This window comes from Pipistrellus hanaki (genome assembly GCF_964339955.1).
Source record: "Pipistrellus hanaki genome assembly, chromosome: 1".
Taxonomy (NCBI): Eukaryota; Metazoa; Chordata; class Mammalia; order Chiroptera; family Vespertilionidae; genus Pipistrellus; species Pipistrellus hanaki.
The window spans coordinates 21,046,677-21,065,964 of record NC_140503.1 but is presented as its reverse complement, the minus strand read 5'-3'; the positions used below and the strand labels follow the sequence as shown (position 1 = coordinate 21,065,964).

The window sequence follows — 19,288 nt, the reverse complement described above, 5'->3', positions numbered from 1 at the left end:
TGCGTAGCGAAGCCAAACCGCTAAAATCTGATGGCAAAGTCTAACCTGTGGCCCGGGAAAAGCACAGAGTCGGTGCCAGCCTCACCTGGGCCGGACCCGGCAGCCGCTCCGCTGAGGGGCGGCCTCGGACCGCGGCGCAGGGGGGAGGGCAGAGCTGGGGGCTCCCGCTTCGGCCGGGGAAGGGCCCGCCCGGGGTCTGGCGTCACTGCCCTCAGACAAATACCAGTCTGTGTGTGTGTTTTGCGAAGTCCCAGAAAAGCCTCTCCCGTCCCTCCCCTATCCCCCAAGGGCACGGAGGAGCAGAGTTGACGGGACACGGGGTTCAAGGGACAGTCAAACCGACCAGCAACACCTCCCAGGCCGCGCCCCGTCGTGTTGACTGCGCCTGTGGGCGATCTCCCTCCTCCTCCCCATCCCCATCCCCCTCCCCCTTCCCCTCCCCCTTCCCCTCCCCCTTCCCCTCCCCCTTCCCCTCCCCACGGCGGCCGCGGCCGGAGGCGGGGCTGCGCGCGCACGCGCTGCGTCTCCAGGCAACGGGGGTCACAGCGGCGGGCGGAGGGCGCCTGCGCGGGGCGGTGAGTGGGGGGCTGGCGCCGGGAGTGCCCCGGAGCGGAGTGGTCTCCGAGCGCCTCAGGTAGGCGGGAAGGCGGGGAGCCCGGGTCAGCGCCTCGCCCTCCCCAGGGCCCGATGGACAAACTGAAGGCTGGTCTCCAAAGCGGGGTCCCCAATGGGACGCCCCGGCTGACCCCCAAGGACAGAATGGGACTTCCGTCACAGACCTAAAACCCGCGGCTGTCGGGTCAATTCCCCCCCCCCCCCCCTTTTCAGGTTACTCACCTCCCTCCGCTGGGGCTCCCTGGGGAGGGGTGACAGCCGGGCACCTGCTGCCGCCGAGCGGCTGCCCTGCAGGAGGGAAGCCCTGTGTGCCAGCCTCCTACCTCCGGGCCGCGGCCTTCTCACCTGTAAAGTGATGGGGCTGGACTTGTAGTCTTTTTTTTTTTTTTTTTTTTTTTTAATTTATTGAGTTTTTACAGAGAGGAATAGAGAGTTAGAAACATCGATAAGCCGCCTCCTGCGCCTCTCCCCCCCACCCCTCCACTGGGGATGTGCCCACAACCCAGGTACACGCCCTTGACCGGAATCGAACCCGAGACCCTTCAGTCCGCAGACCGACGCTCTACCACTGAGCCAAACCGGTTTCAGCTGCACTTGTAGTCTTAAGGTCCCTAAATGACAGTCATGGAACTGAGCCAACTCCTCAGTTTATGGCGGAAAAATTGGAGCCCGCAAGGGGAAGTGGCTTGTCCCGTGTTACAGAGCTAAAACCCGACTTCCAATCCAATAGCTTTGTACCCAGACGGAGTACAGTGTGTGTGCCAGGAGCATCCCCGTGCACAGCAGAGGTTGGTACTGGATAGGGGAAGGGTAGGCGGCAGGAACACCTGTATCACATTCGTTTTCCTACCTCGAGGACCTAATAAGCATTCCCAGGACAAAATAAGTCCTCACCAATGCTTACTGAAGGAAAACTCTAGCAGACCCAGCACCACTGTCCCTAAAAAGCTTAAAGGAAAACGTGGGAAGGACACAAGTAGAAATAGTTTGCTTCAATGACCAAGGTGAACCTCAGAAAGAAGCTTCTCACCTGTGTCTGCTTTAAATCTCCTCTAGGCTTCAATCCAGACCCCGAATGGCTGATCTCCACTTGCCACCACCTCTGCCTGTGGGTGTGATGCTCCCGCACAATAAAAGGAAAGCTCCCGGGCTCCGCTCGAGTAAGCAAGACCCCTATGAGAAAGGCGACTCTCCCCAGCTGTCCTCGGCGGGGCACCCGAGGGGTAATTCCCAGGAGAAGCTCTTGAGCGACCAAGAGCTGACGCTGAGTCATCTCTACACTCACTCCACACGGAACCCCGGTGAGAAAGCTGGGAGCTCCTTCTATCCCCACCGTGCTGGACTCTGCCAGCAAGACCCAAAAAGCCACCTCCAGAGCCAGGCAAAGGATTTGTTTTACTCCTCAGGCCCTCAGGCCCGGTATCCCAAAGCGAGCAACCACGAATTCATCCCCTTTACGAAGAAGCGAGTCGGAGTGGACCGGGCATACCCCCTGAAACCCGTGTTCCACCGGAAGTCTCATAGCACAGGCGAGACCGGCCTGGATGGGGACCGACACGTCTCGCCGAGACCCCCCGCGCCCAGGGAGTTCCCGTACAGCGGCTTTGGTTTGAGGAACTGGGCCAGTTCCTCTGTGGTTGGTACTGTGGTTGCCGGGCAGGAGGAGAGGCCCGTGGCAAACCCCACCCGGACTGAGTGGATGCAGATCCAAAGACTAGAAGCTGCGGGGGAGAATTTGGAGGAGGAGATCCGAAGGAAAGAGACCCTCCTGCGGGAAAAGCTGAAGAAGACAGAAGAAGAGCTCAGGAGGATCCAGAAGGAAAAAGAACAGGCTGAGGACAGTGAAAGGAGAGAGTTCCAGAGACTGACCCTCTCCAGGAGGAGACTGAAAGGTTATAGCAGCACCCCCTACAGACCCGTCTTCTCCCCCGAGTATGGCTCTCAGGAGGCCTTCAGTGGAGAGGATGAAACGTCTCAAGAAAACTGTAGTCCGTTCCACTTCTCTGGTTATGGGCTACAGAAGCTCAAAAGGGAAAGGCTAGTGGCAAACAATCACAAAACCCGAGGCCAAGCCTCAGGGCAGGTGAGGGAGAAGTTTTCTCAGCCTGCGGAAGCGCCAGGCGGTGCTTGGCCTGTGTCCACTGGCAATGCGAACTTGTCGAGGGCACCACACTCCGCAGGGTCCAGCCGTTCCACGGAAGAGCCAGAGCTGGGCAAATGCAGCCACTGTGGACGCAAGTTCCTCCTGCTCCGGCTGGAGAGACACTCCAACGTCTGCAGCAGGATGCAGGGTTCCAAGAGGAAAGTGTTTGACTCCTCCAGGGCCCGGGCCAAGGGCACAGAGCTAGAGCAGTACTTGAACTGGAAGGGACCAGCCTCAGTCAAGGTAACAAGGACCTTATGGATTTGACCTTGAGTGGGGAATCATTGTAAGGGCCCGTTATATCCCCATATGGTGTGTGTTTGTTTGTTTTTTAAGAAAAAATTTAATTGTTATAAAGGGAGAAAATGAGAGCTAACATTTCTGTGAACAGGAGTTTCATACGACCCTCACCACAAACGTGAGGACTTAATGACCTCTTATCGATTCAAAAATCAAGTCTCAGAGAGGTCACCTTGCCTGAGATCACAAACAGCTTTAAGTGGCAGAGTCAGAATATAAAACTGGGTTGGAATGACTCCAAAATCTAGTCATTTGTTGTTGTTAATCCTCACCCCAGGATATCTAGAGGAAATTTATCACTTTCATGTAATTTATCACTCTTTTATTATAAATGTGGTAAACATTTACTTTTAGAAAATTTAAAAGAAAAAAAACCTATTCTGCATTTCACTACCTTGAGAGAATTCCTTTCACTTTGCAATATTGCCACCTTCCAAGACTAGAATCTGTTACTACTCCTGTACTTTTTCAAGTCTAGCTCAGTTTTTATATACCTTCTAAGTAAGATACATGAAACACAATTATGTTTGGAATTCTTCTCTCCATTTAGAGTATAAACGCTTTAAAAAGTAAATGAGTATTTTTGGTTAACATTTCTAGCTGCAGAAAACCTAGGCTGTAAAAAGTGAGGATTGGGACATTCCGTGATAAGCTTAGGGGAACTTTGGTGGCACATTTGGATCATTAGATCTGGAGGGGATTGCCCCGTGAATGAATACCACCCTGTCAAAGTGATGCCACTCATTTTGTAAATGAGTGTTTCTCAGAGTCTGGCATGCTGTCAGACATTTTTTTATTTTAGTAGTTTTAGTATTTGTTAAAAATTACAACATTATTATGCCCTTGATTTCTAAGAATCATGAATTTAAAGAAAAATATTAATAGGGAGATAAAGTGAATGTGGTATGCATCACTTTATAATCAACGTTTGTGAAAGTCTAGACCACACGATCTCAAAGCCTCTTCCAGCTCTAATATTCTAGCAGCATGTGAGAATCATTGTTTTCATTTTTTAAATCAATTTCTTTTAGGGAGAAAGAGGAAGGGATGAAGGGAGGAAAAGAGGGAAGAAGAGAGAGACACACAGAGAGACATTGATTTGTTGTTCCATTTATTTATGCATTCATTGGTTGATTCTTGTATGTGTCCTGACCCAAGATCAAACCTGCAGTCTTGGTGTATAGAGACAGTGCTCTAACCAACTGCCAGGGCATTACTACAGAATAGTGGTTTATTTCTGGCCAGAACATAAAAGAATCTTGTGTTTCTTAAGTTCCTAAATACAGTAGCAGTGAAGCAAAAGATTTGGGTGTCTGAGATCAGATACCCTTGCATTGTGGAAACTAGTTTGGGGGAATATGTTGCATTGAGGACAACAAGGCAGAAGCGATCTGTTTTAAGATGCATCCCCTCCTTGGAATATCCTGTCTTATTCCCAAAGTTTGTGCCCTTAGAAGCTGAGTAGTTTCCCTCTCTCTCTCTCTCTCTCTCTCTCTCTCTCTCTCTCTCAACATATTTTATTGATTTTTTACAGAGAGGAAGGGAGAGGGATAGAGAGCCAGAAACATCAATGAGAGAGAAACATCGACCAGCTGCCTCCTGCACACCCCCTACAGGGGATGGGCCCGCAACCAATGTACATGCCCTTGACTGGAATCGAACCTGGAACCCTTCAGTCCACAGACCGACTTCCTATCCACTGAGCCAAACCGGTTTCGATGGCTGTGTCTCCCTCTCATTCTTCTAGTGCAGTGGTCAGCAAACTCATTAGTCAACAGAGTCAAATATCAACAGTACAATGATTGAATTTCTTTTGAGAGCCAAGTTTTTTAAACTTAAACTTCTTTTAATGTCACTTCTTCAAAATAGAATCACCCAGGCTGTGATATTTTGTGGAAGAGCCACACTCAAGGGGCCAAAGAGCCGCATGTGGCTCGGAGAGCCGCAGTTTGCCAACCACGGTTCTAGTGTATTCAGAAGAACAAGTGATTTTTCTTATATCATTTAATATTCATGTAACTTTCAGTATACTCATATCTCTTTTTTTTAAATATATATTTTATTGATTTTTCACAGAGAGGAAGAGAGAGGGAGAGAGTTAGAAACATCAGCTGCCTCCTGCACACCCCCTACTGGGGATGTGCCCGCAACCAAGGTACATGCCCTTGACCGGAATCGAACCCGGGCCTTTCAGTCCGCAGGCCAATGCTCTATCCACTGAACTAAACCGGTTTTGGCACTCATACCTCTTGTCTCCCCACTGGACCATAAGCATTTGAGCATAGAATGCCACATTTTGGTACTTTGTGATTGTGCTAATTGAATAAAATGTCAAAACAACGAAGAATATAAGAATCATATAGTGACAAACTTTTCTAATTCAGTTCCTGGACACCACCTCCAACACAGGTTCTCTTGTCTTCTTGACTATTTCAATAAGACTCTCCTGATGGAGCCTTCCTTTTCCTTTGATAACATCTCTTCCTAGTATTCATCATTTATGATGTTGCATCACTTGCCTTCTTTTTAAGAGTGGTTTTATTTTAGTCTAAATATTTGAATACATTTTTATAACCATGAGTACTGCCATTGTGGTGAAATTACAATTTTGTGTTAAACCAGTGGTCAGCTTTCACATTATAATAACCACATATATTTTGTTCACTGATGAGTGAACAAATTCTGTCCTGCCCACATGCACCTGGTGTTAATAATTGACTCATGCTGAAACCGGTTTGGCTCCGTGGATGGAGCGTCAGCCTTCGGACTGAAAGGTCCCTGGTTTGATTCCAGTCAAGGGCATGTACCTTGGTTGCGGCTGATAGATGTTTCTCTCTCATCGATGTTTCTGGCTCTCTATCCTTCTCCCTTCCTCTCTGTAAAAAAAAATCAATAAAATATATTAAAAAATAACTGACTCATGTTTTCAAATGTACCTTATCTCTATATATTTTTTTAAATGATTCATTTGATGTCAGACACCTACTAAAATTTTTGTAATTGTTCAAACACCTCTCACAACCTATCAGTTTGACTTTTTAAATTCTGGAAACCTCCCTCTTACCATTCTTTTTGCTCCTGCTCTAGTCTGCACTGGTTATTTCCACACCTGGTGCAGACCTGTTGTCTTGGGACTTCTCTTTGCTTCTCCGCTGCGTTGGGTCCCCTGTTTCCAGCATCCGCGTCTTCCTTCTGCTTGCCATACTCCTTGCCTTGTGGAAGCTTACTGAGAAAGATGCATGGGAGACATATTTTTTTTGTCTTGGAATGAATGAAAAATATCTATGTCATAGCCTTATAATTTGATTGATGATTTGGCCAGATACAGAATTCTTGGTGGGAAATGAGTTTCTGTTCAGATTTTTGAGGCATTTTCCCACTAGTGTTTAGCATCAGATGTTACTGTTGAGAAATCTGATGCCATATTGATTTTTGCTCCATTATAGGAATTCATTCTGTGTTTGTGTGTGTGTGTGTTTTTTTTTTTTGTGTTTTTCTAAAATCTTACTGGATTTTTAAATTCTGATTTTATAACGATTATGTTGGACACTTGGTAGACTATTTCAATCTCAAGAGTAGTGACACTTAACTCTAGGAATGCTTATAGTATTATTTCTTTAATAATTTCCTTCTCTTGCCTTCTTTGTTTCGTGTGTTGTTTTTTAAATGCCTATTGGCCAGATGTTGGACTTTCTGGATTGAGTTTCTAATTTTTTAATATTATATTTTCTACTTTCCATCCTGATCTTTCTTTCCCATTCTGCATAATCTTCTTGACATTATTTTGCAACATTTCTATTTTTATTTTCAGCTATCAGTTTTAATTTATAATAGTTCTTTCTAAAACATTTTTATTGATTTTTAAATAGAGTGGAAGGGAGAGGGAGAGAGAAACATTGATGAGAGAGAAATATTGATCGGCTGCTACCTGCATGCCCCCTACTGGGGATTGATCCCTGACCAGGAATCGAACAGGTGACCTCTTGGTGCGTGGGGTGATGCTCAGCCAACTGAGCCACACCTGCCAGGCCTTTCTGGCTCTTTGTTCCTTTTTCACAGTGTATATATTCTTCTGTTTTATGGACACAATTTCTTTTAATACTCCTTTGTTGATACTATAGTTTTTCATTAAAAAAATGTTTTCCTGGTATCTGCTTTGTTGCTGCTTCTGGATTGTGTGTATTTGCTTGTATTTACTTTTTTTGGTCTCATGTTTGAGCTTACTCAAATATCTGGTAATACTTGGCTGTCCATTCATATTTAAGCTTAATTGGGCTTGTTGAGTAAGGACCTTCATATTAGGGCTATCAAATAGTGAGCCTTTTAATTGCCGTCTCCCAGAGCCAGCGTCTGATGGCTTTTCTCTCGCTGCTTGGCGCAGCCAGAGACCCCTTCAGTCTCCTAAGAAGGTGCCGTGGTTTGGCACCCTGGGAGCCACGTGAGGGAAGGAGCTGACAGTTCTGCAGTCCATCATGTGCACTTGTACTTGCTCCCTATTTTCAGCCACAAGATTAACCCTTTCCCCCCTGTGTCTGGATTTCGTGAATCTGACACCTGTCGGGCTCAATTTCTCCGGAGAATAAACTCCTGTTCTCCTGTGAGGGTGTGGATGTCCCGGGTGGGATAGCAGCCCTGGGTCCTGGCACTTTCCAGCCCTGAGGCTCTCCAGGTCTCTGCTGGGGATCATGGCTTGCTTCTCCGTACTCATCCCCCTTTGTAGGCCCTCCGGTTAAGTGCCTGCAAGTCAGGATTAACACCCTGTTTCCTTATGGTCATTCTGGTGGAGACTCAGGAGATGAGATAAATGCCAAGTTGAATGACCGGTCTGCCTTCTACTTATAGGCTGAAGCTCCACGGAAGAGCAACTGGAGACAGAAGCATGAATCTTTCATCCGCACCCTCCGCCAGGCTCGCGAGGTCCAGCGGGTAATTGCCAAAGGCGGAAACCCCTCCGACCTGCCTCCCATCCTGCCTGCAGAAAACCCCGACTATATCCAGTGTCCGCACTGCAGCCGTCACTTTGCTCCCAAGGTGGCTGAGCGGCACATTCCCAAGTGTAAGACCATCAAGAACCGTCCTCTGCCTCCGAGGAAGCATTCCAGTTGAGGACACCTCCTCAATAGTTCCAGAAAGCTCTGCTTCTCTTGAGCGGTACGTTGGAGTAGAATGATTTGATGCAAAGCAGGAAGAACTAGAATTTTTACACCTCCCAGATCTGCCTGCAGAGCTGAAACCAGGGAGGAGAAACCCACTGCTAAGCAGCAGGAGACAGAAGGAAGCCTCAGCCTCCCACCAAATTACCACCTCAGGCTGGTGTGCCTTATGTTATTGCCCTAAGAACTGGTGGGTGAAGACAGTTAAGAGTAGCAAGCAGCCTACATTAAAGCTGTCCTCTCACAAGCTGCCTTGTGGTTTGTGCTAGCTAAGCGCCTGCCTCCGTCTCTGGCGCCCGCTAACTCTTCTCGTTCTTGCGAGAAGTTGGCTCATTCGGATGAGTTGGTGTCAGAGGATCAAGGTCGCCCAGATGATATCTCATAAAAAGTGATACGATTTCGCTGTAAGGCAAATGGAAGTCTATCCTGGACCTCCCTGGTGCATGGTCCTGGCTAAAAACCAATACAGAGTATGTAAGGTTAGAGTGCCAATACATCCTAAACCCTCCCTTTGGTGTTCTGTGTCATAAAGGGAACCTCATCTTCATCTCTCACAGGTAGGGATGGGGGAAACACACTATATGTCTCTGTCGTTCTTTTCTAATGTCAAGGGGAAGAAGCTTCAGTGTCAGCTATTGCCTGCACTCTGCTTTCAAACCAGGTTGGTAAGTTGGATGGATGGCATTTCAAATGAAACAGCAAAATGTACCATCAAAGCAAGCTGTACATTGCTATGCACATGTCCTCGCTGACTATACCACAGGTAACTTCTTTTTTAGAAAGCAAACTTTGAAGGGTACCAGATCTTTTTCATTTTCTCTGTGCAGAGTCATGCCTACTGCAAGTAACCTTTATAATTGGACCCCCAATAAATGGGTTTGTGGGATTTAACATCAAACAATGAGTCCTCAGCTTGCCAAGTGGGAGCAGTGATGAGATATATCTGACAGGGTAGGGTCAGCTGGTATAACAGACCTGGAATAATACCAGTAGCATCATTGTCCTAAGAGCATTTACTCAAATTATTAGTTTAAAACACTGGAAAAGTCACCCAACCTGACCCGGGCAAAGAGGACAGGCACACCACAGAACCGTATTTTACTCAGCAGCCAGTGGCCACTCACTCCTGTGTCATTTCCACTGCAGCTTCTGCTGAGTGGGTGGGCTATCAGATCAAACCCTTTTGAAATGTGAGTTTAAGACTCTAGCTGTGAAGCTATAGGATACTAGGCTGAAAAAAAAAAATTACATATTTTAAAAACAGCATATATTGATTTGATTTATGCTTTTTAACTGTTGCAAAGAAAAAAAGTATCACATAACAGGGCTTTCAGTTGGCCACTTACAGAAGCTTCACATACTCACTGGGTATTTAATCCAACACAGACATTCCCCAGGCAAGTTTAACGAGGTCCACTTTGTTTCATACTTGATGGTAAAAACAATAGATGGCAAAAATGAGCTGTGGCCAACATTACTAAGTGGTGGCCTGTGGACTGCTTTGCCCCGAAGTTTATTTGGCAGGCACAGCGCTAAAAACAGCCTGGCACTGAAAAACTGGGATGTGAGCATCTCTTACATAACGAGGTTCTGGAAACACCAGGCCAGCCACCCTGCATCGCACTAATTGAATGAAGTTCAGAACCAGTTGCTCCTTGAGAGGGGAGAGCATTCAGATCACCACAGCCCGTTATGTGCCTCATCTGCCTGGCCCCACAGGCTCTGGGCTGGGGATCCCTGCGTGATGTTATTAAGGTCACAGATCAGGGCCCTCCGGGAGAATAAATGTGTGTGTGTGTAGGGGGCAGGGTGCTTTCTAAGACACAGGAAGCAGTTATTCACTATGTTGCCAGAGAAATAAAACAATAGTCAATGTCTTAATGTTCCCTTCAATTGCAACATGCTTAGGCCTTGATTATAGCAGTCTTTTAAATTTAGCCTGATCTGATCTTTGGGAAGAGGTTGGAAACCTTTCTCTAAGTCTCTTCCTGGGTAGCAGAGGATGATGCGTGGAGAAATAAATGCTGCTTGTTAGTCTATGCATTATACTACTTCGTCCAAGAACCTTGAGTCCATGTGTTATAAAGTTTAAAAGGCTAAGCAGTGGGAAAAATCTCACAGTAAGTCGCTGTGGGCAGACATGCTAAGGTAGTGCTTAACAGCGGTGTATTTAAGGCAGCACAGTACCTTTTGGCTGGCATTTTCTTTTTGTCATCAACTTGTCACTCTTCACAGCTGCACAGGAGGTAGCTGAGATGTGATACAATGTTCTTCTCCCTAATGTTATGATTCTATGAGGTTTAGTGACCAGTATGTTTATTTTCAGTTAGTTATCGAAGCAATAAATGATTTTTGGCTTTGCAGCATGAAGGAATATATTTTGTAGCCCTGACTACAGCCCACTCTGCCCTGACACTATCATGAATAATACTTCTTTATAGGCCCAGGGATACTTTTTTGAAAGAAATTATTTACATCTTTGCTCCAGAATTGGTCTATTATGAATGTTTCCAAATATATGGCAAACCAAATGAAGTGTGAGTTTAAGGTTGCTTTTGCTTTACACTCTAGGGAAATGCTCAGCCAAGAGAAGTTGTAACTTGGCTGTGCTATGCCAAGGCGACCAAAATACAGTTCACCCTCTTATGTTTTATAAACACGAACTGGTATTATCACTTGAAAAAGCCCACTGTGATCGGGGAGGCAAGTACAAGAAGTGATCCTTCCTCTTCTAATAGCTTGTTTTATTCTCCCTCTGCACTTTAAGCACTGTATTTCATAAGTTTGGTTTTTTGGGGGGGGGAGGGGGAGAAAGGAGCTGTAGCAGCAGAAGTGATTCTGTTAGCGAGAAAAAGAAATTGGAAAGAGAAGATTATTTCAGTGCAAATGTCCTTGCATTGTTTGTTACAGACCACTGAATTAAAAAATTCACAAAGGTCTGGAACCTGAGTGTTTTATCCCCAGTGACAAGGTCCACGCACAGACTTACTAAGACATAGCACTGACTGAGAGTTTAAATGTTTATTCAAAATAGAAATGTCAAACCACTCCACCCTCAACCTTTCAAACATCTAGCCAACAATAAGCTAGTTCTTCAGCAACAATGTCAGAGCAGAGGAATAACTCAGGTTATACTGTAACTCAAAAGCAATACTACGGAAAACTTAAAACACCTAGCACTGTATAGAAAGCAAAGTAGAGAATTACAGAAAACCATTCAAAGACATTTCTGCTACCTCACTTCACTTTTTATCTAAGCATGGCTGCCACCTTTGAACTGGTTTCTGTTTGCATAGCTGCTTGGTGGGGAAAATAATACGGCTGTCCCAGGCACCATTTTGGAAAAGTGCAAATTGTTTCTAAGGCACAGAATTTAGATTCTCAGCCAGATTCATAGCAAACCTAGGTTTCCCAAGGGAACATGCTGGAGAAAATGACCACAGCATTCCACTGCTAGAGAGTAACTCCCCTCCGGAACAAGGACAGGGTCTCACCCTCCCTTCAGTGCTCACCTCCATCACCCAGTCTCAGCAACGTCCCATGTTCCTCAGATCCACAGCAGAAGCAACACTCATGATCAACACCCAAACTGACCCGCCTCTCAGGCCTGCTGAGATGGTAAGCATGAGGGACACAAGAATGTGAAAGGCCAGTCAGTCCTTTAAAAAAATCGAAATTGCATTTACATGATGAACCAAAACCCATTATTAGGGTGTATAGGAAACCCCCAAGTCCCTAGAATTTGTAGCTTAATCCAGGGCTGGCCCCTTCCCTTATTTTAAGAAAAGGCTTCAGTGATTACATTAGTACCATTGTACTAGGCTTCCCAGAATTGAGAAAACAATGGGAACATCAAACCAAAGGAGATCCCATTGGACAGAGTCGCCCATCCCCAGCTATGGGGTTTTCCCCGCAACATCAGCCTTTACATCAGTTTCAGGGAAATGACAACATTTCCATTGCACAGATCCTTCCAAAATATTAAAAACATCAGACATTTATGATTTGGTCTAGGGAAAGGGAAATAAAACTGAATGGAGCTGTTTCTAGGAAGGTAGGATGTGACACTCAAGGCAGCTCCGTGAACCTTCCACAAGGCTGGGTGGAGATACCAAGCTCACACTCTTAAGTAAAATCATCGAAGGCTCTAGGACACTTTCTTTGGGAAAGCCAGCTTGCTCCGGTCTACTAGAATAGGGCATGACTACGGGATTAGAAGGGAGCTCAGCCACATTCCTTTCACTTGGCAGGTTCTACCTGTTCTGTTAGGCTTCAGGGACTACCAGGTTTGGGGCTGGCTTTGGGCCACTCTAGTAGCCCAATTTTCTAGTAGGAAAATTGATACAGATTCACTGATATGGCGTCATAAACACCAAAGGGGGAAAATACTGACATACAGAAAGGGAGTGGATGGGGCTGCTGATGTCAAGATCAGAACCGTAAGAGCCATGAAGGCAGAGGCACGAGAGGCCGCCTGGGCAGAAGACTGTCACCATAGGCCCTCTCACACATGCAAGCAGAGGCAGCTAAAGGACTTCCTCTCCCTTAAGGCCATTCCTGCTGCCCGACTGGCTCAATTCTCTACAAGCCACCTCATCTCTCAGAGGCTTCTTCCAAAGCTAGGAAAGCCCACCCTGCACTGGCCACAGCTGGACACTCCAGCTGTGTGATGAGGAGGGACCGGCCCTTCTTTTTCTACTCCTCACCAACCTCAGAGGAAAAGCAATTGAAGCCCATTTTTCCTCCTAAAGCACTGAGCTGCACGATGTAACTGAACTTTCTAAAAACTGGCCTTAGAGACTGACTCCACCAGTCTTTCCTGGACGCAGAACTCCTGAGAGGGCTCAGAGCACTCCACTTCTCTACAGAGGACCCCGGGAGGGCCCACCTGGTGCCAGCCCACTCCAGCTTCACACTTTTCCCTCCTCCACCCAGAGGTGCAATGCCTGGTGTTGAATTCCCAAGGCAGCTTCCAATTAATGGTGAAAATGATAAGTGGGAAATAAGCTGCTACCAGCAAAATTAAGGTGAGCATGTGTCTCCTCTTCAAAGGTGGATCACCAGATGAGGTACAGAGCTGCTGTTGCTATGGCAGTCACTGAGGACCAAGCCAGGGCATGGGGCCCTTCCATTCTCCAAAACAAAACCACTCCTAGATCCTATCTATAGGCAATGCCACTCTCCAAGTGTACGTGGAAAGTGCTTCAGAGCCTCCGCCTTGCACTCCTTGTCTGCAAGTGAACAAAGCCAGGAAAGCGCGCTCTGCATTCAGTAAGTGTGCTGTGAAGTTCTTTGGATCCCAGTTTCCTGGAGGCTATATAGGCTCAGGAGACTAGAGGCTGGGTCGACAGGAATCTGTTCCCAGGAGGCACCAGGAATCTGAATCTAAGTCAGGCTTTGGATCCATTTCCATCTCTTCTTTTGCCGTCTGAGTTCCTTTGGACTGCATCCCCATCTGTCCAGATAAAACACAGTTCCACATTAACACCACTGCTACCTAACATGGAAGTTCAGGACTAGATTTTCAATGTCAAACTCTAGGGATTTGTGGCCATTAAAAAAAAAAAATGCATGCAGCATTACCTGTGAGGGATTTTTATTAAAAATGTTTAACTTAAGCTCTGCTTGGTGTGGTTCAGTTGGTTGAAGCATCGTCTTGCATATTGAAAGGTTGTGGGTTTGAGGAGGCAACCAATGAATATTCTCTCTCACACTCAATGTTTCTCTCTCTCTCTAAAATCAGTAAGCATATCCTCGGGTGAGGATTTTAAAAAAATGTTTAACTTAAATTTAACTGAGCCTTGCATCTAACTTCCAGTTTACAGAAATGACAGAATGAAAAAAAGAACAAGTTAAGCAATGCCCCCACCCCAAAAAACAAACAAAAACAAAACAAAACAAAAAAAACAAAAAGACAAATCCAGAAATGTGGTGCATTCTGTTAACAGCTGACCCTGTTCTTCAAGTCAATGCCATGGGGGAAAAAGTGATGGTGGTGAAAGGAATTCTAGAGTCTAGATTAAGAGAAACAAGAGACATAACAATGTGATATGGGGTTTTTGTCTGGATTCTGATCTGATAAAAACAGTTAAGGATATTTCTGTGGGAAAACTGGGAAAATCTGAATATCAACTGGATACTGGATAAGAACTGAGATTATTAGTGTTAATTTTGTTAAGTGTGATAATGGTATTGTGGTTATCCAGGAGAATGAATGTCTTTATTTTTGGATACATGTAAGAAAGAATTTAGGCTATGTCATAACTTTTATAATTTACTTAAAAATGATTTATCAAAATAAAAATAAATACATACACTTTAAATACACACAGATATATACCCACACATATTATAGATACACACACACAAAAAAAAAAACCCACAAAAAAAACCAAAAAACTAATATGGCAACATGTTAACTATTATTGGATCTAGATGGCGGGTATATGGGTGTTCATTGAACTGTCATATTTAGAATTTTCATAATAAGAAGGAAAACCAAAAACAAAGACCAACAAAAAACATTGGAAGTTAGGTAATAAAAAAATCATTCAATCCAGGTGCTTGAACCAGGCCCAGGGCTTCTGGAATTAGTTCAAAAAGTTACATCATTAAAAGGAAAGCATTTATAAAAGAGTAAGTACATGTTGGTCCTTGGAATTTTGTTTCTGTGATTCTTCAAAAACAGAATCTGAAATTGAATTATTCTTTTAATGCTTTCACCTGTTGCCCTCCTTCCAATTTCTTGTTCAGCTTCTGTAGTTGGGTAAAAATCTGGAGGTTTTCTTGCTGGAGCTTCTGTTGTTCAGCCAGACACTTTAACACCAAACCCTGCAATCTCTCAACCTCTACCTGCAGAGTGCTGCAGGCACAGGGAGGAGGAATCAACGGTGTTCCCTTCCCAGCACATGCTCCTGCAGGATTCAGCCGAGGTGGCTAAAGAGTGGAGAGAGAGAGGTCACAGTAGGTTCTGCCTAGATGCCACCGTTCCCCAATCGAAATTTCCTCTAAGTGCTACCAGATTTTACTTTTAAAATAAAAAGATAAGGCCTGGCTGGTGTGGCTCAGTGATTGAACATCGACCCATGACCCAGGTAGTCACAGTTCGATTCCTGCTGGGGCACATGCCCACGTTTCTGGCTCGATCGTCAGAGGGGGGTGTGAAAGCAGCAGCTGACCAATGATTCTCATCATTGGTGTTTTTATCTCTCTCCCCCCCTCTCCCTTTCTCTCTCTAAAATCAAAAGATATTTAAAAAAATATATAATAAAACACATACACATGAAGTCCATGCAAGAGAAACAGAAAATAGCCAGGATTACAAAAGCACCTGGCTCTAACATAATAGGGCAAGAAAACTCTGCCTCGGTCTCCATTATGCTAAGGTAAAAAACCAATCTATTTTGGATGACTTCATGAAAACATTTCAAAGTGTACTGATATCTTCCCACTTAAAATGCTGAAATGGGGCCGGGTCAGTGTGGCTCAGTGGTTGGAGCATCGTGCCACACAGAAAAGGGTGCTGTTTTGATTCCCATTTAGGGCACATACCCAGGTTGTGGGTTCAATCTCTAGTCAGGGTGAATATGGGAGACAACCAATCTATATTTCTCTTTCACGTCGATGTTTCTCTCTTTTTCTAAAATATCCTTGGGTGAGGATTAAAAATAAACAAAATGTTGAGGTGGGGAAGCATAATTTACTCTGGAACAAGTCTTTCCAATCACTGAGGAAACTATGATCCAAAGGGTCAATATGCATGAAACGTAGCGGATCACACTTTGGAAGAGATGTGAGAGGTGTTTAGTAAAAGGATTCCTAAAGCAACTAACGGAGGAATTTAAAGGTTTACTTTGAAGTTTCAAAGGTTGCATTACTTCTGGGGAGCTTTTCAATTTTGCTAGTTTGAACTTTTTTTCCTTCTTCTATTACATACTGTTTATAGCAAGGGTTAGCAGAAGACAGACCATAGGCCAAATCAGGACTACTGCCTGTTTTTGTAAAGTTTTATTGGATACAAGCATACTCATTCATTGTGTATTATCTATGGCTGCTAATGTCAGAGTGGCAGAGCTGCTAAAGAGGCTGTACGGCCACAAAGCTTTAAATAATTACAATGTAGCCCAAAATGTTTGATGACCCCTGGTTTACAGTTTTATTTAGGTATTTACCACAATTTGATATACATGACATGTATTGGACCTAAGCAATATTTCTTACTTATATAGGGTTGGGAAAAAATAGGCTTACAGTTGTTTGTACGAAAAATAATACAATAATTACTAAATAATACAAGAACATACTCTGTGCTTCACGTACTCACAACTACAAATCTACTTTTGCCCCACCTTGTATTTAGAGCCTCCAACCCACCCTACCAGTATTGTGAAAAACTGGATTTGAACTGTGTAATTTCAACGTTGGTACTTTTGAGGCAGAAAGAGAGTTCTCTGCTATAGAAAAGTGTTTGCCTGTCAGCAATGTGAAAGAGTGAATATTTTTCCAAGACAATTCAGTTTACCCTTTAGTAGAGGCGTTAAGCACTACCAAATAGATAGCATAATGAATTGATACAGAGCAGCCAGAGACCAAGGAAACCAGAGGAGACAGCGAGGCCAAGAGAACTGGGCAGAGCTTGCAGCTACTGTATCTAGTTGAGATTGAAAGGCAAAAAGCTCCGTTACCCAGGCACCTACTGGGGGCTTGTGTTCTGAAGGCGCCTCAGAGGCCACTTTGAGTCCTTGCAGCTCTTCATAGGGCAGGGTATCTTTCTCAGATTCTGGAAAAACTGCACTTAGGGGAGATGGGCTTTCAGGCATGGGGATGAATTCTGCATTTTCCAGCTCCTATGTATAGAGAGAGAATCTCATCAGTTCTGTTTGAGCCATTTACTTCAAATTTCCTTCTTGCTATAAGCTTTACTCTATTGTGACATCAGCACCCTCTAGTGGGTCAGGACACTTGTGGTTATGACATAGCTCTCCCTACCTGTCCACAACCTGTCAGCCCTTCCTCAGAGGAGTTCCAGTGATAGGAATTTAACTTCATGAACACAGTCTGCAGTGCCAGACATGCTTCCCCAACACACTTATTCTATGTAGGCGAGTCAGTGACTTGGGAAGCTCTAAGGTGATGTTAGCGAGGCCAACTGCCAGGCTTCTAAAGGCTGAGGCGGATGCTTCAGGTAGTACAGTGTACTCTTCCTCCATTTAGACTCCTTGTACAGCTATCAAGTTTGGTTATCAAGTTATTATACAGGGAGCTATAAATATATAGATTTGATCTTTTTGGTAAAAAAGTTTAAAATTTCACAAACTATAAATGTTCACTGTAGAAAATGAGAAAATACATATGGGCAAAGGGGGATGATAAAAATCACCAGCAATTCCATCACTCGTAGATAACCTCTGTTAAAATAATTAGTATAGTCTTCACAGTAGACATTCTTCTATGCATTACATATTTGCTAAAAGAATGGGATCATACTGCATAGGTGTTATTCTATCCTCTTTTGCATAGCCATATGCTATAACCAACTTTCCAAATAAATAAATTTACTCCAACATTTTTACTGTCTGTACTTCAACTTTCATAATCCATTTCTCTATTGTAAGCATTCCAATTGCCCCAAACCACAGTACAAAATAGATAGGCTTAATCTTTGCACATATGGATTACAAAAACTACCTGTATTAATTTACACTCATTTAAGTAATACAGGTATGAGAACATTTGCATCTGTTCTTGTCAGGAAGAAAAAAGGACTCAAGATTTGGTGATTCTGTTCCAGGTGGAAATGAGGAACCCAGGTGCCTGCTGCAAAACACTCGAATAGGACATGGGAAACTGAAAGATTCTGACAACGCCTTTTCAGTCCCTGCAAAGGATCTGATATTTTATTTAAGGTACCTCTACCACAGGAATTACCTTTCGAAGCCAGCCAGGACAGGAGCTGCTGGCCCCACTACTGATCCCCATGGCCTCCGTGGGACTGACTAAACCTTCCATTCCTCGGTCTGCTTCCATTGTTCCTCGGAAGCCTCCACTTGGATCGGGAGTTTCAGATTCCTGCTGACTGTCCTCCTCTTCTCCCCCACCGCCGCCGCCTCCTCCTCCCGGGCTAGAGCTCTGAGCCACTGACAGATACACAGCACAGAAATAGACAACTTGGCTATGCAGCAAGAAAGATTTACCACCTTATAGTCCCACTGACTTAGGAAGAGGTTTCTAGACTTGCATGAAGTAGAATAGTAACAGTGTAGGTAAGGTATTTGGGACTAAATTTTTTAGTTTTTACACAAGATATTGTATATCAGTATCTTCATAACGATAATTTATTTCTTTCCAAACTTTCTTACCCCTAGTTCATAGCAGATGATCAATGTTCTAACCATAACTGAACAATCACCCCAAGCACAGCTCATCAAATCTAGCACCCACGCTTTAAAAAGATACATCCAGACTCCAGCATCCTCCACAAAGGCTCACCTTACATACGAAGCTCTTTCACATTTGAGCCGAAAACCTCTTAAAGTTGCCAGATAAACTCACCACCAACTCCCTTTTTGGAGAAACATCTGAATGAAGAAGTCTTCAACCATTACAGTCATTAAATTCTTTGATAACTATTTGTAAAAATTTAAAAAAGATGATGGCTGGTTCTTTCATATCATGAAGCATATTCCAAGTTAGCTTAATGAAGCCTAGCTGATGTGTGTCAAGAAATGAAACTGAATTTTACTATGGGCCAAAGAAAAATATAATTGAAAAAGTAAATTTTTCCAAAACTCAAAAAAGATAATTTGCATGCTCTATTCCAAAGTTAAATGTAAAGCTCTGTTTATGACTACAACTATACTGACCAGTGCAGTCCTACTAAACTAGTGGAACTATAGATGCCAAAATAATTCTGAAGCTTGTTTTTTGTTTTAAATTGTTTTTAAAAGTTACGTTACATGCCGAAACCGGTTTGGCTCAGTGGTAGAGCGTCGGTCTGCGGACTGAAAGGTCCCAGGTTCGATTCCAGTCAAGGGCATGTACATTGGTTGCGGGCACATCCCCGGTAGGGGGTGTGCAA

At 44.4% G+C, this 19,288-nt stretch overlaps 2 protein-coding genes across 3 annotated transcripts in view; one reads left to right on the top strand and one right to left on the bottom strand.

The window, feature by feature from the left end:
- Positions 1-534: 534 nt before the first annotated feature.
- ZC2HC1C (zinc finger C2HC-type containing 1C) lies at positions 535-12,528 on the top strand. Its single transcript, XM_084893130.1, has 3 exons — positions 535-634; positions 1,672-3,001; positions 7,901-12,528. The coding sequence occupies exons 2-3, from the start codon at positions 1,691-1,693 to the stop codon at positions 8,162-8,164; spliced, it is 1,575 nt and encodes a 524-aa protein (XP_084749256.1). The 5' UTR covers positions 535-634; positions 1,672-1,690; the 3' UTR covers positions 8,165-12,528.
- NEK9 (NIMA related kinase 9) overlaps positions 11,218-19,288 on the bottom strand; it is a 42,669-nt gene continuing 34,598 nt past the window's right edge. Inside the window, exons 19-22 of one of the 2 annotated variants that reach the window (XM_084892678.1) lie at positions 18,139-18,347; positions 16,896-17,057; positions 14,935-15,147; positions 11,218-13,666 (exon numbers count right to left, since the gene is read on the bottom strand). In XM_084892678.1, coding sequence (XP_084748804.1) covers positions 13,544-13,666; positions 14,935-15,147; positions 16,896-17,057; positions 18,139-18,347 — 707 coding nt within the window. In that variant the 3' untranslated portion in view covers positions 11,218-13,543. The remainder of the gene's footprint in view (positions 13,667-14,934; positions 15,148-16,895; positions 17,058-18,138; positions 18,348-19,288) is intronic. The other variant, XM_084892679.1, reaches the window with a different exon arrangement.